The sequence below is a fragment of the Perca fluviatilis genome, chromosome 24 (genome assembly GCF_010015445.1).
Source record: "Perca fluviatilis chromosome 24, GENO_Pfluv_1.0, whole genome shotgun sequence".
In the NCBI taxonomy this organism is placed as follows: domain Eukaryota; kingdom Metazoa; phylum Chordata; class Actinopteri; order Perciformes; family Percidae; genus Perca; species Perca fluviatilis.
Window position 1 is genome coordinate 10595044 of NC_053135.1, and position 21248 is coordinate 10616291.

Sequence of the window (21248 nt, forward strand, 5' to 3'; positions counted from 1 at the left end):
CAAAGCACTGGGACAGCAAGCTAAAGTTTGTCTTCTTTTTTTTGTTTGTTGCTGGTGTCGTTATTGTGGTATACTGTAGTTCATCGTACCGTAGAGGCCCAAAAAAAACAACCGGAATCAACAGCTAGGTCTGTCCTTTTCCCTCCAATACATGTTTGTGTGGTATGTACAGGTGGGGGACACAGCATCAATGACTAAAGGCGAGTACCAAGGCAAAAATCACTTTGCCCTGGCTGAACTTTCAAAGCTCTTCCAGTCAGAGCTTGTAAGACACATGATGTACAAAAAAACAAAAAAAACCCAGACAAAATCTGAAAACACTTCCTCTAAATCTACTTACTAGTGACACTTTCTACTCAGAGCAACACTGTTTGTGACATCTTTGTATGAGCTTAAGAATCCAGCTGGGGTTTGGGCCACAGAGAGGAAAGAGGAAATTAATTTATCGAGGTTTGAGTAGCTAGTTAAAAGGATCATTCAAATGTACAACTTGGTTGTTATTTTGGAAGTTCTGACCGTCACTTTTATCAGTTATGACAAAACATTTTATTCACAAGATGGTGTGACAAGGTAACTTACCTCGGTGAGTACACTGCCATGTATACCAATAGAAAAGATGGTCAAAACTATAAAAATACTGTAGCACCCAAGTTGTAATATATGGGAATCATCTTAATACTGAAATATTGCTACTATCTCTTGTTAAGAGGATTAATACAGCCCTGATTTGATGACTTTAAAAGGTAACGGAGAAAGTTGCATTTTTATCAGTGGACAACAATGTGACTAGTCGTGACAATCAGAAAGCTAATATTTCCTCTCCATGCCTGTCAATTTTGGGAGGAAAAACATTACTTATTACTTTATTATGCAATCTAATCCCTGTGGGGAACTTGAGTGAAATTTAAAATGTGTCTCTTAAACAGCTGTAAGTGACCCTCTTCAATACCACCACACCACCTCTAGTCTACACTCACAGTTTAACTTTTGGGTCTACCGAAATTAAATTCCATGGGTCCTTATATTTATCCCTCCACACTTAAAAGCTCATACAAATGTCACGTTTCGCACGACTGCAGATGGTATAAAAGTGTTTATATTGCCTCACCTCCCGCTACCATGCACGCTTTCATGAAGACGCACTGACAAGCCCCATTACTCATCATGCTCCCCATGTATGGAAGCCCTAAGGTTTGGGATCTCAGTACTGCACGTCTGATGGGAGCGCTGTGATTGGCAGTGGACACTTGAAAATAATGTTAGCTAAAATTACTTTCAAAACCTACAGTTTGGATTGCTGTCCAACTTTAGCTCTCTGTCCCATTACCTCTTTTTTTTTTTTTTTTTTTTTTTTTTTTTTTTGACAGAAGTGGAATTTAATTTTTTTGCCGGTCAGAAAGTGAAGTACTGGGCGTACGGCTCCTCTTCTTTTACAACATGTTCTTTGCTTTTTCCTGGCTCCAGCCCCCTCCCGTCAAATGGTGTCGTGGCGTTGGCTTCAGGAAGGCTGAGGGACAGAAGAGAAACAGGTCTGTTAGGATTGGTGAGAAGAGACAGAGACGCACTCAAACTGAACATACAGATGTGTACAATCACATACACACATTTTTAGTAGGAACGCACGGTAGCTTAGTAAGGTTTGCAAAAAATAAATTAATCAAAAATTGTATGTATGGGGATTTTTCCCGACGATTTTTAGAATCGATTCTTTTCCCTAGAATCAATATTTTTTATACCAATGATATAAACAATGACGTATGACAATATTTTCTGTTTACAGCGTACCGCCGACTGTGACTATATCATGTCCGTTTCCAGCAAAACATACCAAAAGCAGAAAATGCAGAAAATAAATGTTACGTACTTCTTTACAAATTAAATGAATGTCAGACTGACTGACATGCGATGTGCATTCTTTTTAGAAAACAATTAGTTTTTAGAAATGTCTCATGATATAGTAGGCTTGTTCGAGATGAGCCAGATCTGCGCAGAATCGATCACCGGCGATCGCCGCCCAATGCATGCTGGTTAGATTTGTGTCTGATGTGATCCCGACTTGCTCTGACGTCATGCACACGTGGGCAACGATAATCTCACGAGATCAAGGCGGCCGCAGTTCTGAGACGCAGGCAGCGCAGTTGCTTTTCACCGACTGCAAGACCCAGGCGGACCCAGGGCATGCTGGGAAATGCCGGCCTCTCAGCTGATCTAACAGCTGATTGGTTCAGAATCGACTCAACATGATGACGTTTTATAGAAACTTTTTATTGATTTTGATTTGGAGGGATTTTAACTGCCATTTGTCTGATTTAAGGGTTATCCTGTACAGAACACCTGTTGTGTGGCTGATAGTTAATGTTTAGAAGTCAGAGAGACTAAATCTGTTCAGATTACAGATCATCTACAGTGTAAATCAGCAACAGTTCGCATGTAGAGCATTTTGACAGCTACTCTGTCATAATTAAAACAACTGGAAACTGTGTAGGTGCTGATATATGGGTCTGATAACATTTTATTAAATCAGAGTCGGACCACAGTGTTTCTGTCACTTCCTGTTCAGCCTGAAGGCTGCTGGAAGCGGCTGGAAACTGTCCGATTTGACAGCGGATTTTTGTCACGGCGCGCGGCTGCTGCCACCTGCTCTCGTTCACTTTACAGGCGAGGCGCAGTTCATCTCGAACGAGCCTAGGGTCTCTAGAAGTTTATTATTCAACTGTTTTTGTTAAAGAAACTGCATTACTTCTAGAATCCCAATAAATGAAAATCGCAATAAAAATCGAATCGGCACCCATGTATCGAGAAAAACTCGAAACAAAAACATATCGTCCCAGCCCTATAGCTTAGTAGGCACCAACAGAAGTGAGATTCCCTTGTGTGTAGTGATTGAGGGCAGTACAATACAGTTCAAACAAGTGAAGGCTGGTGTGATGTCCACAATAGATGACCTTACAGGGCCTTTAATTGTTCTTTCCCCACATACAAGGACACTTTGACACATGCACAGCAGGAGCTTGGGCTCAAACCACAACCAGCAACCTTTCATCCAGTTTCTAAACCCAGCTTACATTTGACCCTGCTTCAGAGATTAAAAAGAGTAAAAAAAAAAAACAGAGGGCAAAGATGTACGGAAAGTGAGATCAACATTTTTCTTCTTATAGGTCTTCAAAATAACACCTAAAAAACATGATTTAAAAAAACTGACTAACAAAGCGTTTCTCCCCTTGAAATCAGCTTTTCTGAACATTCAGATTGTAACCCAACTGTTTGGTTTCAGCTGGTTTGGAGTTTACATCTTTCAGCAGCAGACCCCCCCCCAGTGTTTTCTCCTTCATCTCCTCTTATACTGTGTGTCCACTGCCAACGCGTTATCTTAAAGGTTCCACATTTGCAACTTGCACTTCTAAGTTACTGCTGTGCTTTTAAATCACTCACTTTCTTTGCGTTTGAAGTCCCAATGAGACTGATTTGTAATTGCAAAGTTTCAGGGCTGGCTCCCTTTTTATAAGGGGGGGTTGGGGGGGGTGGGAAAGAGGAGTGAGGATTGAAGGGAGGCAAACTAAGGAGTGAGGTGAGAGATACAGACATCGGGGCAGTGTTGTAGTCAAGACCACCTAAACCGAGATGAGACTAATTATTAAGAAAGACTTAACAATAATTCCAAATTAGAAATGAGTCAAGTTATTGGTTGCATTTGAAGAAGGAAGTTTTACATCCAATCGCAGTAATGATGTTAACACATACAATTAGACAATGCACAGGCAATTTAGTGATATCCCTGCAGTAGTGGTCCTGACCGGTCTTGAAATAAAATCCTGAGTCCTCTTTATCTGAGGCCGAGACAAGACTCGGTCGATTCAGAGACCTTCAAAAAGTGGTCTTAGGACCAAGACCGATCTCGAGTACTACAACACTGCAGTGCGGGCAGCAAACATCACGTAATTCGCTACCTGAATTAGGTGAAGTGAAAGTGAACCGAGGGCAGCAGTGGCAGTAAGACAGATTGGTTCTCACCTCCTAAAGCTTTGTAGGCCCTGATGATGCACCAGGGCTTCCTGAGGATGAGGAGCATGAGGAAGAGCAAGGCTTGGCATGGGATGATGTGGAGGATGAGGAGAAGGAAGAGGAAGAGGATGCTGAGGAAGAGGAGAAAGAGGAAGAGGGCTGAACAGTGGCAGGGCTTTCCCAAGAGGACTGGGGAGGGAGCTTTGGAGGGGGGAGTGAGGAGGCACAAAGCAGCCACCTGGTCCTACCTCCTCCACCTCCCGTCCCTCCTCTTCTTCTCCTTCATGACTCATGGCGGGAGAGCCGACCAATCGGAGAGCTGACTGGCTAGAAAAGCTGGTGAAGCGGTGATCTGATTGGCTGCCTGTTTTTAACTACAGACACACATAGAAAGGCAGGGTTGGTGATGCCGTGTTAGAGGAATGCATTTAGTTTGTAGCAAATGTAAACCGCCCCAAATCCAATGAAGAGCAGGACAGAGTTGCTAACGTTAGCCTAAATTCTGGTATAGAGGCATCCAGGACCGACTTCCAGACAGTGGGGGAATACAACACAGTGTACAGGATGTGCCAGTCCTGAACTGGGCTTTTTCTAATGCAACCTGTAACCCTCACAGTTAGCTAATGACACCCTCCCTGGCCTTAAAGTTACGCTTGGTTAGCTGGGCATGCTATCGATTGCAGCTTAGATGAAGATAAACACACAGTTTCCTCCAGTCCTTACACTTTTGAAAAGGTTAAAATAGACCATCCAAACCCTTTACATCTAAAAGTATCGCTCTCACCACAGCCACATGCACATCGCTTCTACATGTAGAGAAATCCAAAGCTTGACAGACCTGACGTGACTAGTTACAGTTGGTAAGTTATGATTGGACAATCACTGTTCGGGGTCATCGTGTAGTCAATTGCACAACTCAAAGAGGACTGCAACTGATCCAAAAAAAAAAAAAAACACAATTTAGCAATGGTAGAATATCAAAAAGTTAGTGAAAATGGATGACATTTGTTGAAGTAGAAGAGTACAAAGCATCTTGCAAGAAATAAAAATGGTAGAAAAATCTGTGTTGGCTAGTTGCAAAAGTCAGAAATGTTCTAATCTTGCACACTGTTTCACCAAGTTTTGAAATGTGAGAAAGGGAACCGAGGATGTGTAGGTTATCAAATCCGAACAACCCACAGTGAGCAACAGTGGCATGAGGAGGAGGAAGGAGGAGGAGGAGAGGACCGATGTTATGATGCTGAAATCAAGCATGGTTTCTGAATGACTCCCAGGATCAAACAGTAGGTATGACAGCTGTGTGCACACATGAAGGATGATGAGCAGCTTTGTGCACAGAGATCAATCAGTCTTTATGAGGCTGTTAGTAATGTTCACACACGCAGCAGCTTTTTAATTAAATAGAATAAAAAAAAAAAAAAGTAACATACCAGAATAAAAAAAAGAAAATCAAGGATAACAGTGTGTACCAGACTGATGTTTGTTGTGTGGGGATTTTGTGATTTCACCTGTCTGAGCTGAGTGGCCTTCGTACAACCACCCCTCAAAAAAGGGGGCCGATGATGTCATAAACACCCACACGATCCTCGACAGCCATGCCACTCACACTGACAAAGGATCCTGGGTATGAGACCACTTACCTTGATAAGAGGGTTGATTACACCAACATTGGCACTGGAATTGAAGACCTTGTTGAACCCCGTCTCTCGGTTGACCAACTCCAGCTGGTAGAACTTCTTGTCGTCCTATGAAAGAGACGACGCACGTTTTAAAGTGACACTCCACCCAAGATTTCTGAGTATCAAACTCTCGACCCCTGCATGTTGAAAATGTGGCTGCCAAATGTTTTCACAGTGGAAGAAAGGGCGGCCATTGGAACAGGGCCTTTAATTTGCATAAACCAACACACATGGCCTTGTGTGTTAAGCAGACCCTAGGTCTGCTACATAGCTTTTTAACAGGGCTTTCAACTTTATCTCACTGTCTTTAATATTTATCACAAGATGAAGATGAAGAAGATGCAGTTGGCTCAGCTTCTTTTACTGAGCAAAGACGGTGGAGGATTCAGTCAAACTACTCAAGAATAAGTCCAGAATCAACTTTGGTGGTAGGTAGGTGGTGAGTGTTTCTCCGGGAAACCATCTCCGATGACACCGACACCGCAGAGCACATTGACTGGAATGACTTTGTCGGCTCCAGATGTTAAAATCTGCCAGCAACAGTTGTGATATCTGTGACTGCAGTTTAACAAATAAGAAATCTTATTAGAGTGGTACACATGGACAGCAGAGGAAAGGATTATGCTGCAAGATGGAGTTGGATTTCTGTGGACGTTGTGATAGTCGTTTTTGCTTGGAGCTTTGTTTCAGCTCTTCTTATCTTCTTAACTATCTGACGATATCACCCCCCTCCCCACCCCACCCAGTGTACTCACCACCAGCTTTTTCACCAGAGCTTCCCTTTCGGTGACCATCTCTCGGAGCTCCGCTATGACATGCAGGTCTTCTGGTCGGCTCTCTCTGTGTCTTAACTTGTCCTCTGTCCCCTCCAGCCTAGACAAACAGACATGACGTACATACGCAAAGTAGGAATGTAGGTAGATAGCATTACAAGGAGAAAGCAGAGACAGAAAAAGAGACAACTGTGAGACTATATTAAAAATCTTGAAAGCGTGGCAGCCTAAAGGAGCAACACAACAGCAGACGTAATCACACTTTGCTGTGACTTACAGTATTTGTAGCGCGGTGATCTTGTCTTTGAGGACCTCCTGGGCCTTGTTGAAGTCAGCCAGCATGATTTGTATTTCTCTTTGATGGATTATATTTATATCCCCCAGATCCCTCTCATGTCTCTTTGAAAGGTCTTGTTCATGGGCCCTGGAGCAGAGACAGACAAAACTAAGCAGTAAACCGCGAGGAAACAGTAGGTTGTGTAATGTGTGTTGGATGCATGGACAATATCACAAGTTACACACATTACTACGTGGACTCTTTTTGGCCAGGCCGGCCCATAAAGAACTTACAGTGGCCCATTGGTCAATTTTCTTTATTGGCACTGGCCTGACCCAATCAAATCCAGGAACCCCCTTCCCCACTCCGGGCCGCAAATGTACGAATCCCACTATGGCCAAGCCTCCCGGCCCTGAGACACGAGCTGTAATATTTATGCTGGAAGTTTAGCATTCACGTTAAAATGGACAAACGACCACCAAAGCGCAAGGGAGGTGCAGAGAAATTACAGGAGAAAAAGATTAAGAATCTACAGGCGGATTCCTCAAAATGTGCCAAATTTTCGGACATGTTTGGGGCTGTAGTAGCTGCTTCAACATCAGCATTACCTGAAGTAGAGGAGGAGGAGAGGTGGCTGGCTATACAGAGAAGCAGAAACAACTTCATGACAGGGAAGAAGCCGAGTGACCATGACAGGGCCATGGGAGCAGTGAGGAAAAGATGGAAGGAGAGAGTAGATGACGATGTGGTAAGGAGTAGGCAAATTAACACAGACTCTCAGGAAGGGAGGGAGGCTGTGTGTCTGTGTGTGTGTGTGTGTGTGTGTGTCACGTCATAACGATAACAAGCAGTTTGGCTGTAACATTAAAGTTAGTGGCTGTCAGGTAACCTAACTGCTTAAGCTTACATTGAGAATGCTAGCGGTTAGCCTGTTGGCTAGGCTAGCTGAAAAGTCTGTGATCTATAAAATCAGTGACTATACAAGCATCAGTGTTCCTTGAATGGCTTAATTAGCTTCTCTTGTATTGGTGCTCTTTTCCGGGGCATATACTACTCTCAGCTTTATTGTAGCTTTTGGGAAAGGTTATAGTTATGGTTATCTTATTTAGCAGACACTTGTGTCCAAAGTGACAAAATAATAATCTTACAATAGTTAAAATTAACAGTAAACTGTTTTTAAAGTTGCTAAGCCAATATTAAGCAAAATAGTAATAACAATAATGTCAATACAATATAAAATATCAATAAAAAATAATAAAAATACCATAAATATAAAAATCATAACTCTAAGAATGAATAAATTATTTAAGTGTAAGATCAACAGATAAGTCTTGAGACCCCTCTTGAATGATCCAAAACTATCACATGAACGCTGAACAGTAAGCAACTCATATCATAGAATGCACACATATTTTAAAGGACTGTCTGCAGGGAATGTGTCTGACCAATCACGGTGGGTGTGGGCCGCCTGGGCCAAAAATGCCAGGGCTGTTTTTTTGTCCCAGTCCAGCCCTGTATTCATGGTTACTGTGGAAGGAAGTCATGATGTTTACTTTAAAGCTATAGTGCGTAGCTTCTGTCACCCCCCCCCCCCATCCCATCAGGAATTGAGGAAACACTGTCGAAGCATCCACATGAGGCAAGCCTTCGGTGATCGCACACCACCCCCACCCTTCCTCCACGCAGCTGCTAACACGGAGGATTAAAAAACATGGTATCTTCAGAAGAGGTAATTATCTTGTAATTGTGCTGTCCTCTTTGTCTCCAAAGCTGAACGCTGCCGCTGTTCTTTCTCAGCAGTGATGTAAAACGCATCACTCGAGTTACTGGGCGCAGAAGTCACCTGACGACACCATTTTGTAAACACGGCCATGCTGAGAAACACAGAGAGAGTTTTGTGGAGCTGATAGGCTAACCTGGCTTTGTATCAACTCATTTGGCGTAACGGATGTTTATTAGTATAAAATAGCTGTGCACTATAGCTTTAAGAAACAATGGTAATCTTTGCTGGCAGATAAGCAGGACCAGAATCACTGCAGGCAGGGTTAATAGTACAGGCTGCTAAAGCTTGCATGACCAAGTGACCAAAATGCCTACCAAGTGCGACATTTTACAAGTGTAAATATCAACTCGTCAGTGCTAGATATTAAAGTGTATTCAGTTCTGCCTTTCTGCTGCTTTCAGCAGAAAGACAACTTCCTGTATTCTGCTAAAATACAGGAAGTTGCTTGTCGCATTAAAAAAAAATTTGTACAAATTGAACACTGAATTGAACATAAAATGCACCACTGAAAAAAGACAGACAGTTACATTTTAGAGTATAGTTTTCTACCGATGGGATTTGTCGCAGCCTTTGGCGGTGTGTGTGTGTGTGTGTTTATTGCACAAGTTGATATCGCGATAACAATAATAAAAAATAAAAAAAAAAATATATATATATATATATATATATATATATATATATACATATACATACACACATACATACATACATACATACAGACACACACACACAACATCAGAAACACGTTGTGGCATAAATGAGTTTCAAAGCATAACGCTTTTAATCATAAGCTGTTCAGATGGTTATTCCCATATGACATGAGTGCAGGATTAGTCATCTGCAAAACTGGGTCAGTTAATGTTGAGTCAGAGTTTAGTTCTGCCCCCTTCGTTAATATAAAACACACATATTTTAGAGTATGTATTGTCAAATTGATGTTTGACTTCCAACTGTATGGACCATTCTGGTGTTATGCACCTTATCTGATGGTTAGCTTCACTGCGGACCCGCAGCACCTCTTTGCCCTTTATCTCCAGCTCTCTGGTCAGAGTGTCAATGGTCTCGTTCAGAGAGTGGATCTCGTGGTCCAGATCGGTGATGCGGTTGCTACGGGAACACAGCTCTGCTTGCAGGTCTGATATACGAACTAGGAGCTCTTGTTCCTACAAGAAATACATTAACAGTGTACAGATTAACAGAGAAACGTAAAGAGAATAAGTTGTAAATTAGAAGCTGCTGGTCAAATACAAACAAGTAAAGAACAAAGAAGAAAACGGACAATAACAAAAGAAAGTAAGGCAGTTACCTGCTGACGGCTGTGCTCCATAGCTTTCTCTAGATCTCGTTTGGCCGAAGTGTTTTCTTTAAGGTGGATCTGCTTTAGATGCTCTATTGACGCAGCATGGATGTGGTTCAGTTCTGCACGAAGAGATGCTGGCAGACAGAGACACCGGAGTTAAAGGGAGTGAACATGTACACATCGGGTAGAAGTGACAAGCAACATCTCAGCATCGTGGGTAGGAATATCACTGTGAGAAGAAATATGGCAGTTTGATGAAAACCAACTGACTGTGTACTAAAGTTATCACTGAGGGCAGATGGTAAATGATGCCCTGGATAGCCTCTTTGTTCCTTCTGAATCCTTCTCCACCAAAGAAGAACTTTTCATCAGAAGAGTTCTTTTTAAAGTTCTTACATTTTGAGAGATTTAATCTCAATCTTGTTTTACCATCAAAAGGCAATATTTGTTTTAATGCAGGCTGTCTATTTCTGTCAGATATTTCAACATAAGGTTCAATTTTGACTACTTGTGTACTGTACCTGTTCACAGACCACAGACAGTTGGTCCGTAACTTAAACTCTTTGATTATCAGTGCAATTAAAATTCATGTTAGCTTTTAACAACTTTACACTATCTAACACACTTGGTATTGCAAAAAAAAAAAAAAAAAACAAAACAGTGGGTAAAAGTGATTAGCCTATCGCTTATTATTCTTCTTAAATGCAATTTGCTTATTTAGTCCCATTATAACAGAGTTTCTCAAAGAGTGTTTTACATTTCAACCCATGAATTTTAAACGTCTTGCAGAGGTATGCATCGCGTCTCTGTCCATGGATGGTTGGGTTTCCTTCCAGTCGTTTAATAGTCAAGAGATGGAGAATGAGGAGGATTTTTTTTTTATAATCATTACGGGAATAAGCCTCAACACAGCAGGTAGGGTAGAAACTTAATCACCATAGGTAGAAACATATTTGCTGAGGGTTCAAACGTCATTGCTGTAGTTTAAAAACCATGCTGTGTGTTTTTTAAAACTACAGCAATTAAGTGTATGTGTATTATCATTTACCCAGCTTTGCTTTCCCTTCGTCCTCCAGCTCAAATCGCAGCGTCTGCAGCTCCTGGTCCGACTGCTGTCTCAGGATGTCTAAGGTCCTCCTGTGGGCCTCCTTCAAAGCGTGGACCTCCTCCCTCTGCTCCTGCTTCAGACGCTCCTCCAGGGCCTGGCACAGGGTGGGGATTCAAGATGATAGAACATGTTAGATCAAAAATACATTATTCCATGTGGTGACACAGTTGTGGAGAACCCAAAGGATGCTTTGGCATGGATGGAATTTGAGAGTTGGCTGAAAGAAATCATTGTTATGATGCCATGTTGACGGATCATTAAACCCAGAAGACAAACGACGAACAAAAATTAACAGTGTAGCTGTGTCCCAATTCTGTACTAACTCCCATCAGGCTTTGAGTATGTAGTGTGTTCATTAATGACAAAAATGACAAAATTGATCATAGTCAAAACAGTCAGTATGTATACTTCATCTGCTTGTTTATTGAGTGTTGGACACCATTTGCCCATAATGCATTAAATAAAAGAAATGAGGAGCTGCTCACAGCTACAAAACATTAGAAAATCAATTAAGATATTAATAAATCTAAGAAATATGTATATTCAGCTTTGTCTTTGTGAAGTTTATTTGGCAGTATCAATCGAAAGCCGCTGTTTACGACGACTCACATTGGTAATAGGAATTGCTTTCTTGCAGGAAAATCAGTATGAAGAATGGAAGTGAGAATGTGGAAAAGGATAATGTGAATTTGTTTGATGGCCAACACAATCTCTGGTATCTGAGAATCGTTGATGGCACCAGCAGGGAGAGGAGTCATAAGTCATGTGAATTATATGCAAAACATATGTAAATTATACATGCTAAACCCTGCTTGCACTATGCAGCCTTAATATACCATATAATCAGTGGTGTAATGTTGGAGAAAACAAGCGTGAACTATAATCTCCAGTTTGAGATTACAAAAAGAGGCTGAAACAAAAAAAGGTATTTTTTTCAGAGAAGCATTATTAATGCTTTTTCCTGCGGAAAGGAATCCACAAACCTGGCCCAGTTTGTTTTATTTAGCATGCATGAAATCCCACCGACTGGACAGTCTCATTTCCATTAAGGTTCATTATGTGATCCATGACATTAAAAGATGTACTTGACACATCCCCTTCATAGACACAGTACTACAATCATTTTGCTCAACAGGGCAGTAAAGAAAAAAATTAAATAAATCATCAAATGTTTCTGCCTGCAATATAATTATATGATTCAACCATAAAGTCAACAATAAGCTATTACCACCCTGGCTCATTTTCAAAATCATTTAACAAGGAAATGGGTGAAATTAAAGTAGATGAACCTAATTAATTGTTTCACATTGTTTCTAGCTGCTGAGAGGGTTCTCAGCTGATTTAATTGCTTCATGAATCTTTTGCCTCCATTTTACTCTGCAGCAGGAATGGAAGGATCGTTAAATTAAAACTGATGATATTAGAACTATAACACTTTCCCCTATACTTACTGTAGACTGTCAATTTGATTTGTGCATTGTGTTGGTAGTTTCAGAGTCTCACAACCAATATTTACCTTTCTTCTACACATCAAGAAATAATGTGCTACAGATTAAATTGGAAAAAAAGAAGTCCAAATTGCATCACTGAGTACTGCACTTTCCAAACTGTATGAGGCTATAATTTCCTTTCGAGAGGAAATGACCTGAGGGTAATGTCTTGAGTAGAGAATCCCAGGACAACAAATCGTGTTACATGTAAGAAAAAAATCTTGATTTTACAGTTCTCATACTGAGGATCGCATCTTGCACCAGAAACTATTTTACAGACTTTCGCTGACCACAGACTGCAGATGAGAACACAGTAAAAAAATAGGTACAGCGGCAGCACATTTTTCTAATGAAAAGCACATTTGTACAGGTGTACACTGTCATAACAGGCACATACATGAGTGGATTTTTTTAAATAATTCTGCCTGAACTCAAGGGATACTTTGTCAATTTTAAACCAGTTCTGTGTCCTGGCAGTGTGGGCAGTGTGTTAAGATGAACGGTGTTTGGCTTCCCTTCAGTGCACGGAAGAGCAGAGGAGCGCCACGGAGGGAAGCCAAACACCCTTCATCTAAAAACACACTGCCCACACTGTCATGACACAGAGCTGGATTTAAAACGGCAAAATATCTCTTTAAAAAGGTGCCAGAACTAAAGACAGTGCCTAGGTAGCTCAGGGGGATAAAAGTCCCTGTGAACGACTGCAAAATTGCAAATTTAATCCCCAGCAACAGTGCTTCCACTGTGCTTGGCTGAGTGCATATGTTGATTTTGGCATCTGATTTTGATTCAATTTTAGATTTAGAAATGCAGTATATGTGGCAAATCCCAAGCCAAACAATGCACATCTTCTGTGCATGCTTGGTGTGTGTGTGTGTGTGTGTGTCTCTGTCTGTAACTCCTACCCTTATCTGGTGTTGTCTGGCCTCCTCCATGGTGCTCAGGGCACAGCAGTGGGCCTCCTGTAGTCGATGCTCTCTCCTCTGATGTTCTCTCTGCATCTCTGCAAACACGCACAGAAAGAGCCCTACACATGTAGACTGTGATACCTCACAGTATCTTTAAAAACAGACGGGTTTCTATTCTCTTTAACAAGGCAGATGACATGACAATCTGTTACAGTCGCTGAGCAGAATGTGATAAGATATCATGCACTTTGCGATGGCTCAAATGTGTTGTAAAAGCACATAATACCAAAACAAACAAAGCATTTCCATTTCAACTAATCCTGTATTTTTGTCTCACTGCAACACATCGCAATGTATCGTCGCCCTTTGATTCACTTGCTGAGGTTTTGGAGCTGTGCTGGTTCGCACAAACCCCAGTGAGAGCGTGTCGACTGCAGCTCCTCATCTAACAGCTCACTGTGTGCGCCCTAAACCACTCCTCTCTTGCAAATGACCATTTCTCCTTAAAGGAAAATCTTAAAGAATGAAAATTAAGGGAAGATTGACTGTTGCTGCCAGTTTGGAGTTGCAGTTCCCCCTTATACCCATTTCACACTAAGAGCTCAACCAGGGTTGACTTTGTGTTTGGAAGGGTCCGCTCACGTCCATCGACTTGGCCTCGCGACCCAGGTCGAGAGGTGGGTCGGACAAGGGACGATTTCAATGTGAATTGCAAGGTCGCTTACAACCGGGGCAAGACAAATCTCTCTCTCTTTTTCTTGCCTTTTTTAAAATGAGTCGGGAAGCCTAATGTTGGATTCGCATTTCATGGCTCACACCGCGGTGACCATAAACATAAGAGGAAAGTTGCATAGGCCAGCATACCTTTCAGCTGTTGGCTCAGCAGCTCCCTCTCCTGGTTAAACTGAGACTGCAGCTGCTGGAGAGCTGACTGGGACTGTGACAACTGCAGCTCCAGGGACTGTTTCAATAGAGAGATCTGGAAGAAAAAACAAACAGATATACAGTAGTTACAGATGTTCATACTGAAGGGCAAAACAGTAATCTAAGTATGTAAAGAAATGGACAGACGTATAGGTAATAAAAGCAAATGTGGACAGGTCAGTGTGCCCGCACACTAAACCAAAAAAAACAACGTTTCCCTGCAGCAACATCACATAAAATTTCTTCTTTAGAGCAAATGGATTCGGCCGTGTAAGAAATATGTATCTTCAGGAAATGAACAACTCGCTCTAATTAATGCACACATTTAATTGGGTCAACATTAAGTACATCTTCGCTCCCTCTTTGTGTTTCCACCTGCGCCTTCTCATTCATTCTTTAATCCTCATGTGAAAAATCTTTTCTACAGATTGTTTTGACAATTATTCACTGGTGGTGGTATCGACACATGGATATGAGCCAAACACAGAGCTGTAGTTGGGAGATTTCGCCACTCATCTCAAAGAGCTGACAGCTTGTCAGACAACGAGCGACAGCGCACAGAACCAAATAACATAAAGCCAACTAGCTTAATCCCCATCACTGCACACTAAACAGTTTTGTTTTGAGGAGATATTAAGAACCATTAGGAAGAAAAAAAACTCTTTTTTTTTTTTCTTTTTTTTTTTACTGACGCCTCTCCCTCAACAAATTTTTTTTTAAAAAAATAAAAAAAAATTTTTTCATTAGTGTTTTTTTACTGCAAGGTAAGATGGATTTAAAATGAGCCAGGCTGGGATGAAGTTTGTGGGGTTCTACACTGGATATGGATTTAAAAAGACACAAGTATGACCTGTACACTTTATCCTCCCTTCATGTGTCTGTTAAAATGGATCATTTTTTACATACAAAAATACCAGGACATGCAAGATTATCGAGGTGGAAATACCTTAACAACCTGCAGTTGCATCCGTCTAACCCTTGATGTCTTAATTAAACTCACTCTCATGCATATACACACACAAATAGCAGCCTAGGGGCTTGTAATGAAAATATTGTAATGAAAAAGAAGTAATTATAGATAAGGATGGCACATCCACCCACACACACAAAAAACTCAGTTAGGGAACACGTCCAGTAAATTATTTCTCTTTTGCTGTGTCAATCAAATGCTCGAGGCTGATGCTTGGTTTGACCAGGTAACGACAGACACGAGAGTCCTCATTTGCGATGGGGCATGCTTCATTTTTGGCTTGTTTATCTCAAAAGTCAAAATAATTTGGATTCATTTGGGTGTTCAAACACTTCTTGTAGTCAATGCTGACCCTTAAGGAAATCACAGATGAAGAGAGACTTATCAGGTACATTAGAGAAAAACCAAAAAGGCAAACTAGCTGCCATTGGAATTAATTAGTGAATGAAAACAGTATTTCCGTTAAAAAGAGAAACTCAGGGCACCTGAATAGCAGGTATGACGGGACTCTGTTGCTTTATATTATCTTGGATTTGTAAAGATAAACATGGAGGAAGTATTAAAGTTCATAATATTAGCTAAAAAAAAAAAAGGGAGATCTTTCACTTACACGTTATTATGGAACCCACGCAACTTCTAGGCAAGACCCGCAAGGTAACCAAACCCAATATGTTCAGGTTCTATCCCCTGACCAGTCGGCTATCCTAACCTTAACTACTCAAGGTCAATGCCTAACCCCAACCAATCGGGCTGCTTCGTAGGGCGGGACTTGCCTAGAAGTTGCGTAGGGGCTTATAATAGTCTATATACTTGACGTTCCCCTTCCGGGATTGCACCGGTGCGGCAGGAAATTCCGCCGGATGTATGTATTTTCGCCGATGTCAGTTTCCTCTATGAATTATTTAAATATAGCTAGAACATGGGTCATGCGTGAACAGTAAAGGCAGCTTGACGTTTAAAATGTGAAGTGATGCATGAAGGTATATTAGTAATAAGGGCATTATTATGCATTGGGCTGCAGCTGAGGATTAGTTTTGTTATCGATTGTGATTATTGTTTTATCCATAAAATGTCAGAAAATAAGTCATGACAAAGTATACTGAAAAAAGTTAAATTATTTGTTTGTTTAGTCCAACCAGCAGTCCAAAGATATTACATTTACAAAATAAAGGTTGATTAGTTGATTATACAATTGTTTCTAATTAATTCTTATTTATGATTACTGACTTGTTAATATTTTTCGCTATATTTACTTATTTGCATCATATACTGTATATGTGGCTATGTAATAGTTTTAACTCAATATAAATATTATTTTACTATTTACTGAATTACATAATTTTTTTACATAAAAATGTTTTTCCAGCTATGTTTCATGTTTGTTGCCTTTACAGGAATTGTTCAACATTTTGGTTTATTAGTTTCTTTTTCTTGCCGAGTGTTGAAAATGGTGTGTAATACAGTAAACTCCTATGCATACACACAAAATAATGTATTTACCAATTATCTCTATAACTCAGAGGGCTGTGTCTTCATGTAGCTAAAATTACCACAAAAAAAGCACAATTCACCAAAAGCCCTTTGATGAGACGAAACACAGACATCACAGATGCGCGCGCGCGCGCGCGCACACACACACACACACACACACACACACACACACACACACACACACACACACACACACACACACACACACACGTGTAAGCTCCTTAGGTATTTGGTCTGTGACATTGTTTGATGGTTATTTTCAGCCACTCTGCATGATCAGTTTGAAATGCAGCGGTTTGTACTGTAATTCACATTTATGCGTTTTACCAAAACTAATGCAGCAGATTCAGATAGCCTCACTATAGAAGCCTTTATTATTATTAAATTATTTTTCAAGTTTAAAGCTTAAGTGCGTAACTTTTTGATATTAACGAACGTCCATTACATTCAAGCCATTGCCAAATGAGTTTCTACAAAGCTAATTAAGACTATCAGCTCCACACAACTCTCTCTGGATTTCTCAGTGTGACTATGTTCAGAAGATTGTGGTGTCCGGTGACTTTCCCGCGCAGAAGCTCGAGTGAAGATAATGACCTCTTCTGAAGAGTCCATCATGTTTTTTTTAATCCTCCATGTCCTCCTTGGCTACTAGCAACTGTGTGGAGGAGGGGTGGGGGCACGTGCGCGATCACATAAGGCTTGTATCCTGTGGAAGCGCCAACCAACATTTTGTTGTTATTACTTAGAATTCCTAATGGGGGCGACAGAAACTATGCACTCTAGCTTTAATTGAATATAGGCCCACCTCCTCCTCCCGGTCCAGTTTTCAAAATGTTACTAGCTAGAGCTTAAACAACCTTGTTTTATGTGATTGCAAATCTATGACTTTTTGGTTTTGACCTGATGGCATTGGAAAACTATGGAGGGAAATATTTTTCTGTTTTCTAAAAATGTTCTGCAGATTTATTGCTATCCACTACCGTGGTCAGACCATTGGTCCATCACACAGCTAACACAGATACATGGGCCTTGCCCTCACAACACAGGTTTCTCTTGTGTGACTGTGGGAAATGCTGTTTTTTTTGTCGTTTTACACACAAAGTCAGTTCCTTTTACATCGTAGTGTTGTACCGTAAGCTGCTTTTGTTACGTATTGGGGTGTCGAGGGCATCCGAATCTGGCTCTAGCTTGTCAGGAAATGTTTATCTGAGGCCATCGGCGTCTTGGCAAAATCAGGACGAGCCTCTTTAAGGTTTCAGTTGTGACTCAGCTGGGCTAGGAATTAGCCAGAGGCAGTATGCTCAGCACGGATGGGTACATGAGAGTACAAGCGTCTGAGTTTGAAACACACACACACACACACACACACACACACACACACACACACACACACACACACACACACACACACACACACACACACACACACACACACACACCTTAAGTGTGTGTACAGTATGTGTATAAAGTGCCTATGTATGTGTATATACAGCATACATGTGTATGAGGAGAGATATGGGCTTTGAGGAAAAACTAATTAAAAAAACAAGAATTTTTTTTTTTTAATTCTGCATCACTCGAGGCGAAGAACAGAGAAATTGAGACAAAAATACCACAGGAAGAGAAGTTTAATCCTTTAGTCTTTTACAGGCCGATTTATTGTTGTTGTGGGAATTATGCGATTTGCAAAGCAGGTGAAGTGGTTGTTCATGGCATCACTGTAAATCTCCTTCACAGGAAGTCAGAGGCAGCGAAGCCTGTTGTGTTGTGTGTGTGTGTGTGTGTGTGTGTGTGTGTGTGTGTGTGTGTGAGAGAGAGAGAGATGGAGTTGTATCGCTCCTCGGACGGACAATCTTTGCTCCAGGCTTTAACGTCGAGTGGAGCTGTCAATCAAGTGATTCCCAAACTGGGTTGAGGGATAAAGGTCAGGGCTGTGGGTGCCCCCTATTTCTATCAAAGGAAAAAGCAGTGGTGGAATGTAAGTTACTCAAATACTGTACTTAAGTACAAATTTGAGTTACTTTACTTGAGTCTTTTCATATCTCTTTTGACTCCATTACATTAATCTGACATCTTAAATTACTAGTTACTTTACAGATTTTGCACACAAAACTCAGAGTTAGTTTATAAGTACACCTGAAATGATAAAACACTTAGTTGATTGACAGAAGTGTTTTGATCGTTTCCAGTTTCTAAAATGTGAGGATTTTCTGCATTTAATACTTTTACTTTGAATACTTAAGTACATTTTCCTGATGATACATACTTTTACTTAAAGTGCTCATATTATTTTCCCCTTTCCTTTATAATGTTATATCTTTTTTGTGCATGTTATAGGTTTACAAAGTGAAAAAGCCCAAAGTCCACCCCAAAGGGACTTACCATCTCCAACAGAAAACACTGTTCACAAACTGCTCCAAACAGCTCTATTGTAGTCCAGCCTTTACTTCAGAGATGCTCGCCTACCTGCTAGCACGCCCTCATACTCTGCTTCTGACTGGCTAGTAGTCCTTACCTAGGTACTGCGCATGTGCGACTCCCAACAAAGATGGAACAGAAGTGAGATGCCTCACTCTGTAGCTAAACCAGAGAGCTCAATACACAGGGTGAAAATAGGAGCTGCAGCAATGTGCAGTACAACCAAAATATGGTGTTTTTTGAAAATTAAACCATGTAAACCTATCCTTGTACAACCTCTAACTATAATTATGAACCTGAAAATGAGCATAATAAGAGCATGTTAAGTAACAATTTTCAATGCAGGACTTTTACTTGTTAGAGTTTTTTTTACAGTGTGATATTAGTACTTTTATTTAAGTAAAGGATCTGAATACTTCGTTTTGGGTTCAAAATAAATTCCAAAGGCTCTTCCTCAACAAAAGTAAACGCTAAATAATGACAACTATTGTCACTGCAAAACACAGGTAAAGGATATCTGTAACACCTCTGAAACCAGATATTGTATGTGCACGTAACGGACTGTGCACCTGCCCCGTGCCAGGTGTGTGATGCAGCAAGTGCGTGTGCTCCCTATGTTGCATCTTTTGCAATATTGATACAGTGCTGTGCATGTGTTTTACCTGTTCCAGCAAGTCTTCCACCTTCCTCTGCCAGCCCTCTCTCGCCGCCATCATCTCCAGTTCTTTCTGCTGGGAGAGCTGAGTCAGCGCCGCCTGTTTATCTGCTTCATACTCCTCGTTCAACTCCTCCTTCAGTAAACGCACCTCCTCCCTACGAACAGGCAGACAGAGTTTGGTTAAAAAAAAATAATAACATTTTATCCTGCTGAAGGAGATCTTTACAATAAATAGTGTATGCTTCTATAAGCTTGCTTCCAATTGTGTTCATTTCCAATTCTTATTATATCCATGAGTGCTTTGGCATGACAAGTGGACTTGTTATGCAAATAACTAGTGTGATGATGAGACAGAGGGGGCGAGAGATGACAGATGAATGATATAACAAATGGGAAGAGCAAAACTCGAGAAACTGAGCCCGACAGGCTGACAAAGAGTGTAACACATATGGAGGAAGGTTCTTTTTTTGTTTGGTTTCTTTTTACCGCAGTGCATCTCTCCATTTCTGGTCCAAGTCATCGGCCATCTTGTCCATCTTCTGCTTCTCTTCTGTTCTGATGGACATCACTCTGGCATCATGCTGCTGTCTCTGGGTCTCGATCTCCTCCTTCAAACACAAACAGGTTAGCCGTAATACCCCAATATTTAAGAGTTTATAAAAAAGGCAATAATTATTAAATACTTAACTTAAAATTGGTGACAGTGTATGTACTTAAAATGCCTGCTATAATCCCTGTTCCAATAAAGCGCTGAAGTGATTGACACTTGGTGAAAGAGTGCTGAATCATTAATAACAATGTGAAGCAACTTAAAGTAAATACATCTTCCTAAATTGCTTTCTCTGACCAGATGCAGCATTTCAATAACTGAACATTTGATGACTCATAATGCCCACCTCCACACATCTATTTATAATGCCACGGCTACAGGGCATTTATAATGCGCTGGTTCCGAGGCAGAAACTAAACTTGACCGGGTCAGCTGTTTCTTGCTGCTGAAGAGGCTCCGGGGTTTAACTGCTGAGGAGTTCATTAAAAAGACCTAAAAGCTTCTCTGTTCGGCTTCAGGGTGAAGTGCTTGAGTGCTTAAACCCAGACTCAAATGTTTAGATCCCAGAAATGATGTTTTTAAGAAGACATTTTCCATTTCAATGAACCTAAATATGTTCTCTGTGATATTGGGTCATCATCTGTGGTAGGAATGGAGCCAACATTCCCATTTGATGCCTTTCTTCATTGTTTTAACTTTAAGGACTGCTGCACGGGTTATCTGGGGGTTTGGATATCTATAGTGATGGAGATGCTTTTGTGAGATGCTTTTGGTCCACGTTGGGCTGACTCTCTCAGAGAAAGGGACTAATGGTGTCATCAGCATTAGAGACAAACAAGAACACTCAGTGGAGAGGAGTCCCCTTTCATTGTAACTGAGCCCTGCAATTTGATCCTAATACTTTTGATTACATTGTA

At 40.9% G+C, this 21248-nt stretch overlaps 1 protein-coding gene across 6 annotated transcripts in view; it reads right to left on the bottom strand.

Moving 5' to 3' along the window:
* Positions 1-45: 45 nt before the first annotated feature.
* LOC120554091 (protein FAM184A-like) overlaps positions 46-21248 on the bottom strand; it is a 54844-nt gene continuing 33641 nt past the window's right edge. For 2 of the 6 annotated variants that reach the window (XM_039792700.1, XM_039792697.1), the window contains 12 exons: positions 20268-20389; positions 19786-19936; positions 14185-14299; positions 13318-13415; positions 10863-11016; positions 9821-9948; positions 9493-9677; positions 6732-6878; positions 6437-6554; positions 5643-5747; positions 4012-4133; positions 46-1507 (listed from right to left, as the gene is read on the bottom strand). In XM_039792700.1, the coding sequence (XP_039648634.1) occupies positions 1393-1507; positions 4012-4133; positions 5643-5747; positions 6437-6554; positions 6732-6878; positions 9493-9677; positions 9821-9948; positions 10863-11016; positions 13318-13415; positions 14185-14299; positions 19786-19936; positions 20268-20389 (1560 nt within the window). In that variant the 3' untranslated portion in view covers positions 46-1392. Of the gene's footprint in view, positions 1508-4011; positions 4134-4250; positions 4377-4840; positions 4935-5642; positions 5748-6436; positions 6555-6731; positions 6879-9492; positions 9678-9820; positions 9949-10862; positions 11017-13317; positions 13416-14184; positions 14300-19785; positions 19937-20267; positions 20390-21248 lie in introns of those variants that run through there. The other 4 variants (XM_039792702.1, XM_039792698.1, XM_039792699.1 and 1 more) reach the window with 4 other exon arrangements.